We start from the raw sequence: 9,263 nt of genomic DNA on the forward strand, positions 1-9,263 counted from the left end.
GGAATATATCAGTATATCGTCAATAAATATTAATACGAATTTATCTAAATACTGATGAAATATGTTATTCATCAAACACATAAAGGTCACAGGAGCATTGGTTAACCCAAAGGGTAATACCACAAACTCATAGTGACCATAGCGAGTCCTAAAAGTAGTTTTAGCTATATCTTCCTCTCTGATTCTGATCTGGTGATATTTCAATCCTAGATCAATCTTCAAAAAAACAGTGTCCCCTTTTACCTGGTCAAATAATTCGCAGATTTGGGGTAAAGGGTACTTGTTTTTAAATGTTAACTTATTCAACTGGCGATAGTCCATACACATACGAAGGGTACCATCCTTTTTTTTGACAAACATCACGGGGGTTCCCCAAGGCGACACATTGGGGCCGATGTAAATTTTATCTAACAATTCCTACAACTGCATTTTTAGCTCTGTAAGTTCTAGTATGCTCATACAATAAAGAGCTCGGGACACTGGAGCTTCTCTTGGCATCAAATCAATAGTGAAGTCTATATCTCTCTTAGGTGGCAACCCGAGTATCTCTTCCGGAAATACATCTGCATATTCTTGAACAACAGGAATACTATCCAAGGTGGTTGTCTTGTCCTTTGAGTTGGCATACCCAACCTGAATAGCATAAACCTGACACCCTTTCCTAATACATTTTTCCAGTTGAGAAGCAGTTATTGGATGAACTTGCACGAGCCTCGGAATGCCTTGCATCTCCTGCATTTCTCCCAGCTCATCCTTGTAGCAGATAGTTTTTGTCTTACAGTTTATAATGGACCAACGTTTCTCCAACCAGTCCATACCTATCAACACGTCATAAGATCCAAGGGGAAGTATGTTTAGGTCTGCCACTAAAGGCTGACTTGCTATTTCCAGAGGGCAGTTATTGACCTTGGCCAACACTCGCCTCTTTGCCCCTGTTGCCAGTTGTACTAGCCATGGGTTTTTAAATTTAACAGACTGTAATTTACAATGCTCCACAACCTTAGGACTAACATAACTTAATGTAGCTCCATGATCAATTAAAACAGATACGGTGTGATTAAAAATCTTACCTTCAAACTCCACCATAGTCGGCTGGTATTCTGCTTAATGGTCATCGAGAGCAGCATAAATCTTTAGAATGCTCTGGGCCACATCAACTACTGTTGATGCGTCGTGGATTTGTGAAACCTTTTCAATTCCTTTACGATGAGGATGACTTTTAACATAATGTGCCCCCCACATCCCAGCATTGTATTGGCGGTCATGCTATTCCTTCGTTGTCAAATCTACCAGATTTCTTGCTGATTTTTGGTTCAAATGGTGGCTTAATGAGGATGTGGTTTTTGGGTAGGTTTCTATTGTTTTTTCCCTTGGGAAGTCCTCTGCTAGCATTGCCCTGATTCCTTTTATTGCCGATAGCAATCCTATTACTTTTCTTATCAGCCCATTTCCTACACGGAATTTCACCCTTCTGCTTGCTTTGCTAGTAGCATATCCTGGCTTTTCATATAACCTTGTCCATTGTTTTTGGGTTATCGAACTCAATTCTCTCCCTCATTACCACAGGTAGACTGTTGATGAAACGTTGTACCTTGGCCTTTTCCTCACGTATGTAAGGTACATATTGAAGCAAAGAGGTAAATCAAGTGATGAACTGATCCATAGTTTTTGTCCAAGTCATAGGTCATGAAATTCCTTTGCTTTCTCATAGTAAAATTGTTCCGTCAAATATCTTTCCTTGAAATATTTTTGGAACTTCTCCCAAGTTATACTTTGCTCACTTACCCCGTGTACAATCTTGACCTCTTCCCACCATAAGGTGGCCTTCCCTTGTAATTGGAAGATAGCCAACCGAGCTTTTAGATTGTGGTCATATTTATATAGTTGGAAATATTTATTCATGTTAATAACTGAGGCTTCAGTGACCTCCTCCATTGCTCCATCAAAGAGTGGCGGCTTAATCTTCTAGAACTCACGCTGCAATTCCACTCACTGCCCTTTTGATATGGGATGTTCGGAAGCATTATCCAACTTCTCCTCCTAATTCTCCTCCCCTCCTACTGTTCCTTCATGTTCTGTGTGGTAACCTTGTTCTTCTGACATCCGCTCTTGCTTACGATTGGGAATCGGATAACGCTGGTTCTGCTTGTTGGACAGTCTTTTCATAATTTTTTCCTGTTCCATGGTTAATCTTGCATTTTCCTCCCGTAGGCAGGCCATCTCATTCTTCAGTTTTGAACCGTTTCCAATATTGTAAGATTAGTGTTGTGAACCTCCTCTCCTAACTGCACCCAAATTTCAGGATTATTTTCAAGAAACGTTGCTGGTCCTAAGCCAGCCACATTCCTATGTGGAACACTGTCTATCTGCCTCATAGTCTACTATTGTGTTGATTCCCTGGTCTCATCAAATTAGTGGTTACCACAGGTCAGAAACAAGACAATAAATAAACATGTTATTTTTGCTTAAAGTATTTGCCAAAGGTCTTAGTTTTGATAACTTGAGCTCTGATACCACATGTCATATGCCTATTATCACACCTTAAATAATATACGTATATAAAATAAAAATAATTAATACCACAACCGGGACATGGTTTTTCACCTTAGGTTTCATTACAATAAACGGTACAAGGCTACATTAAATAAAAACTTAGTGAGCGCTAGTAAATTTTTCCGATATACAGTGGCGTGATTGACCCCATGAGTCACTGTCAACTACATTTAAGTCTATAGTACTACCATTACAGTCGCATTTAACTTCTCACTAGTTGTAGAACGCACTCAAACTTCACACCTGGCATACCATTTACTCCTGCTCTGTCATTGTGGCGTGGCATGGGCAAGCTGTCCATCTGCAACTACGCACCTTGGGTTCCTCCTCCCATTGACTGCAAAGACTTTGGTCATTTGATGCCAGGACTGAGCTCTTTCCAGATGGTTTCACATTCGCGTACGCCAGAGGTAGGGTTCATTCTGTCCCGGTGTTCCTTGGCGCTTACTACTGCACCGCTTCTCCTTTTGGAGGCTGATTCTGTCTGCAATGCTGGGTCTTTGGTTCGAAGGTTCGACCACAGGAGATGGGTTGTCGAAATACCCTCCGCTGATTGTGTAAACCACAAATTTCTTATTTCATGTAAGTATTTTACCTGAAAGTATTTTCCTCAATGTGTAATTGTTTTTATTTCCACTTGCAACATCATCTTTACAGTAATAGCTTTCTCACATTATTACTACAGGGAAAATGGCTGTGAGGCCAAGGGATGCTAGCATGCAGGGAGGGAAAGGCATAATTCTTCTCGCTGCCTCCCTCAAGTGAGGGCCTCCGGGTAAGTTTTAGTGGCTCTGCTGAAAGTTTCAATGTCATGGGTTAATTTTTTAGTTGGAGCTCTCAGGGTAATGAAGTTGCTAGGGACTCTATTCCATTCTACAATAGAAGGTCTTTTATAGTCTTATTTTCTTTTTGAATCTTAGTCATGGTGCTCATCCTTAACTATTCTAGAATAGAGCGCATTGTTGTTTTTCCTGCTTTATATATGCTCCTCAAAGTTGTGGGCTTCTCCTGGCTTGTGACCTAGCTGCATTGGCGTGAACTCAGGTTTCTGTTTTCTCTTTTAGTTAGTTCTCCGGAGTTCTGGAAGCATTTTGAACTGGGTCTGATCTTGTAGTACTGTTTAAATTATTTTGGGTTGGGACCCAGTAAATCTCTCCAGCTAAGCTGCTATATTTTCATTATGCTTAAGTTTGGATTGAGGCCCTAATTATGGTCTGAATGTGCTATACTATTTTTATTTAACTTTAATTTAAGTCGAGGCCACAAAGACTTCTAAGCGTTTATATGGACTGTCTATCTGGGGTTTTGTTTCAGATTCTCCCCTAATACTCTGGAGTATGGTTTAATTTATTTGCGTTCAAAATTTTGAAATATTTGCACTCATATTCTTTCGACCGATTATGTGTTTTAAATTTATTCTTATATACGAAAGAATTGACAATGCTTTAGATTTTCTTGCATAATTCTATGGATATATCTTAAATCTAATAATTGTATGAAGTTATGAGCAGATAAATCTTACTGTGCATGTAATTTGGTTCATATATTTATCTGTTCAATGTTTTCTACAATGCATTACCATTTTTGGATTAATATGGGTTGCTACTGCGAGTTTTCCTCTACCGCTTTATCTGTTCAGTACTTGCTCATTTCGGGTCGTTATGACTGTCTAATGGTTTCTTCTCGCCTTAGGGTTTGGAAGGAACTCTGCAGAGATTTGGGGATTATCCGACGGTGCACTTCTTTCCTATACTGGTCTATTCGACCTATTCGGTGTTATGTAGCTTATGCTATTACCATGTTAACATTTTTTTGTTCGGCTTAACCACGTATTTGTTATTTAATTCTATTACAATAATTCAGCTGTTTTTCCAGGCTTGGCCTTACATTTTCTTTTTAATTCTAGTACAGTAATGTAACAATTTTTCCTATCTTGATAACGAATTTATTTTTTTAAGAAAAAGAAACTAAATGAGCCATGTTGGTCTAGTTTATTAAACACTATAGTAGCCGACAACATTCTGTTATTTCTTCAATTGCAAATAACTCTCTCCGAATTTAAGTATTCAACCAATGCAAAATAGTTATCAACTTACTATTTCCGAGTATGGAATCAAGACCGGTTTTTACAAAGATTAACCCTATGTTGTCTTCTTTTCCTGGAATAAAAGTCTAATTCTTAACAAAACAAATTATGTTTTCTTCTAAAGTAAAGTGTTTTAGTTCTTCCATTCATATACAATATTAAACTCATAAATGAATTGTTCAACAGATTTTCCCCAGGTGGGTTTTCACTTACTTAGTCTTTCCAAAAATTATAAAGCACTCTAGTGGTAAAATTCACCTTCATTTTCTATTGACTTTCGACCACCCAACCATGAGATTCGTCCTACAGGATGAAATCTCTCCCCAAGTTTTCTTGCAAGACCTCTGTCTTCTGCAAGTTCGTTCGCACACTGTGCTCATGCTATCTGGTCTGTTGGAAATAATACTGAGAGGGGGGGTGAATCAGTATTATCTAGCAATTTAACAAATCTTCCTTATTTGATCTTTTGAATTATTCTTGCATATCAGTACCATAAAATAATGAGCATGAAGAAAATAGACAGTCACACCAAAGAACACAAGATCTAAGGTGGAAACCCAATGTGGGAGAAAACCACCTGCTGCAATATGTCTCTATCTTCTTTCAATTTAGAAATTCTTTTACAATGATTTTGTACTGGTACAGTCCTTTACCAGTACGCAGGCTGCAACCTGCAGAGAGCTACAACTCTCTCTCGTTTTCCAGTCTCTCCTGGAAGGGAGCTACAACCCCCTACTTCTTTTCATACAAGGACCACTTTTCATAAATTTTCAAACTGGATCCATAAGCATTAATTGATCATCAAGTGTAAGAGAATCACCCAATCAACTGTAGTAACCAGATCAACAATAATAGGACCAAAACCCAGAACACAACAATGATAAACAAGGATTTTAAGAGAAGGAAGCACCCTGCTCAACTGCCAACCTGAGTCCGGACTCACCCTGTTCAACTGCTAGCCTGAGTCCCTGGACTCACCCTGCTCAACTGCTGACCTGAGTCCCTGGACGCACCCTGCTCAACTGCTAGCCTGCGTCCCGGACGCACTCTGGTCAACTGCTAGCCTGCGTCCCTCGCACTGAGTCTATTGAACTTCCTGCGTCCCGGCGCACCTGAACCCTTACTGCACCTGCGTCAGATGCACCTGAAATACTTCGCTCCTGCGTCTCGGACGCACCTGAACCCTTACTGCACCTGCGTCCTTCCGGGCAAAGAGAATTTCAAGACTTTAGAAATAACCCAGACAGTCAGATCACAGATCCGAGCAAGAGTTGAAGAGATCTCGGTCCATCAAATTCGCCTTGTTTAGATCTAGACCAGATCTTACCCTCATAAGATGTTCAACCAAAAACATGATTAATCCAAATGAACTCCTTTGCTTTATATAGGCAAGCTCCTCCCCAAAACATGGAACAATACCACGAGCCGACACCATAGAAACACAAAACCGTCGGCTAGAAACCACACAAGAAACCCCCACGTGCTTTTCTCTGTCTTGAAATGTGTGCACTGGGTGGACGCACCCCCTGAACGGCTGGCCTGCGTCCCTGGACGCGGGTTCTGCATGGTATACCTGCGGGGACGCACTTTCTGAACAGATTGCCTGCGTCCTTCTTAAAAATAGAGAGCTGATCATCAAGAATAGTGATCTATCACCTGAATGGGTTGCCATCAAGGACAACACCTGAATCATAATGCCAACAATCTCCCCCTTTGGACTTGATGGCAACCTCATGATCTTCAGCTTCATTCTCCCCCTTTGACATCAAGGGCAAAGGGTATGCTCCCCCTACGCTCATGCTCCCCCTATGAACCTGATCTGCAGCAACGTACCACCATGAAAGAGATAGAGACATATTGCAGCTATTTCCAAGATCTCCTTCTCCATAATGCCAACAATGCATTATGTGCTCCCCCTGAGCCTATACCACCAATAAGAAGATGTTCAACAATAAGATGATGCATCAACAACCCCCAGCTTTTGCCTGAGGTATTCAAAAGTGTCCCTGGGCAACGGTTTGGTGAAAATATCAGCAACTTGTTCCTTAGAAGGAACATACTCCAACTTGACCTTCTGTTCAAGTACTTGTTCCCGGAGAAAATGGTACTTGATTGGTATGTGCTTGGTTTTTGAATGCATAACCGGATTCTTTGAGATGTTGATTGCACTTGTGTTGTCACATAAGATAGGGATTGGAGGTGTACAAGTGATTTGATAATCCTGCAAAGTCTGCATCATCCAAAGGAGTTGGGTGCAACAAGATGCAGCAGCAACATATTCTGCTTCAGCTGTAGACAAGGCAATTGAACTATGTTTCTTGCTGAACCAAGATACCAGTCTGGAACCCATAAAGAACGCACCACCACTTGTGCTTTTCCTGTCATCCACGCTTCCGGCCCAATCTGCATCTGTATAAGCATGAAGAGTGAGATTTGTATCTCTAGGATACCATAAGCCATAATTTTGAGTCCCTTGAAGATATTTGAAAATTCTCTTCACTGCCTGAAGATGAGTTTCCTTCGGATTTGCCTGAAATATTCCAACTATTCCAACTGCATGCATGATGTCCGGTCGGGTACCTGTCAAATATAGTAAACTTCCAATCATAGATCTGTAGGTTGGTTGATGTACTGCTGCAGATTCATCATTTGCACTGAGACTACATCCTGTGACCATGGGTGTACATACTGGTTTTGCATCTTCCATGCCATATTTCTTCAAAATCTGCTTGAGATACTTGGTTTGAGATACAAGGATTCCTCCTTCCTTTTGTTGGATTTGCAAACCAAGGAAGTATGTCAGTTCTCCTAGCAAGGACATTTCAAATTCTTTCTGCATGACTGAGGCAAAGCTTTGACTCATAGCTTCTTCATTGCTGCCAAAAATAATGTCATCTACAAACACAACAAGTATTAGCAATTTGTCATTTTCAACTTTTATATATAGATTGCTATCTGCTGAACCTTTTGAAAAACCTTGTTGATGAAGATATTTGTCCAACCGGTAGTACCAAGCCCTTGGGGCTTGTTTGAGACCATAGAGAGCCTTTTTCAATCGGCATACAAGATTTGGATCATTTCCAAGAATGAACCCATCTGGCTGTTCAATGTACACTTCTTCTTCCAAGTCTCCATTTAGAAATGCTGATTTCACATCCATTTGAAATACTTTGAAGTTCTGAGAACTTGAGAGAGCAAGGAACATTCGGATGGCCTCAAGTCTTGCAACAGGAGCAAAAGTTTCTTCAAAGTCTATTCCTTCTTGCTGCGCATACCCTTTACAAACAAGTCTGGCTTTGTTTCTAATTACTTCTCCATTTTCATTCAATTTATTTTTGAAGACCCATTTTGTTCCGATAACATTCTTATCCTTTGGTCTAGGAACCAGCTCCCAAGTGTTGTTCTTTTCGATTTGCTCAAGTTCTTCATCCATTGCTTTCACCTAACATTCATCTTTGCATGCTTCTTTCACATTTTGTGGTTCAGTAGAGGAGAGTAATGCCAAATAGCTTGAAGCTTCTGCAACTGTTCTTCTAGTTTGTATACCTGCTTCTTTTTGTCCCATGATCTGAGATTCTGGATGGTTCTTCTGAACATATCTGGATGGAGTCTTTTCTTCTATTCTTGTTTGTTCTTCTGCTTCTTCGTGAGGTTCTTCTTGAGATTCTTCTTGAGGTTCTTCTTCTTCATCATTCTGTCTTTGAGGGTAGCTTTCATCTTCTTTGATGTCTTCACGATGTATTTGCCTAGGAATGTATCCCTTCTCATCAACCACTACATCAATGCTGTCAACAATTCTGCCAAGTCTTTTATTGTAGCATTTGTATGCTTTGCTATGTGGAGAATAGCCAAGAAGAATGCCTTCATCTGCTCTAGGATCAAGTTTGCCAAGCTGCTCCTCAGTATTCTTGATATAGCATTTGCTCCCAAAGATTTTGAAATGCTTTACCGAAGGAGTTTTACCACTCCAGAGCTCATGAGGGGTTTGAGTGCTGTTCACCCGAACATTTGTCTTGTTGAGAATAATAACTGCAGCATGTGCAGCTTCACCCCAGAAGGTTGCGAGAGTTCCTGATTCATCAAGCATAGCACGAGCCATTTGTTGGATTGTTCTGTTCATTCTTTCAACAAATCCATTTTGCTGAGGAGTTCTAGCTGTAGAGAATTCTCTCCTTATCCCATGTTCATCACAGAAATCGAAAAATTCATTTGAAGTAAATTCCCCACCTCTGTCGGATCTGAGGCACTTAATTTTGTGACCTGATTCATTTTCAACCAAGGCTTTGAAGGATTTGAATTTTTCGAATGCTTCATCTTTGTGCTTCATATGTCCTAACCAAACAAACCTGGAGAAATCGTCAATAAATAATATCAAGTATTCCTCTCCTCTAGGTGTTCTTTTCCTGAATGGTCCACATACATCTGTATGTACTAGCTCAAGAGGCATGCTAGCTGATCCTTCTTTCTCTGGAAAGTTAGTCCTGGTTTGTTTTCCAAACTGACATGATCTGCATATGGTGTTGTCAGGAATTTTGATATCTGGAAGATCGCGAACTGCCTGATATTTGCATGCTTTCCTTATTTGTGAGAAGCTTAGATGTCCCAACCTTCGATGCCATAACCA

General features: G+C 40.3%; 1 protein-coding gene across 1 annotated transcript; it reads right to left on the reverse strand.

The window, feature by feature from the left end:
- Nucleotides 1–417: 417 nt before the first annotated feature.
- On the reverse strand, nt 418–1,086 carry LOC149237336 (uncharacterized). The gene has a single exon (XM_089369237.1). It carries the CDS (start codon nt 1,084–1,086, stop codon nt 418–420), a length of 669 nt encoding a protein of 222 aa, XP_089225363.1.
- Nucleotides 1,087–9,263: the final 8,177 nt, after the last annotated feature.

Source organism: Pinus tabuliformis, chromosome 8, assembly GCF_031772625.1.
Source record: "Pinus tabuliformis cultivar Carrire ecotype Pingquan chromosome 8, CPIR1, whole genome shotgun sequence".
In the NCBI taxonomy this organism is placed as follows: Eukaryota; Viridiplantae; Streptophyta; class Pinopsida; order Pinales; family Pinaceae; genus Pinus; species Pinus tabuliformis.

What these genes read in the sequence shown, in the direction of transcription:
- LOC149237336 (XM_089369237.1), bottom strand. Translation starts at nt 1,086, where the DNA reads ATGGTGGAGTTTGAAGGTAAGATTTTTAATCACACCGTATCTGTTTTA.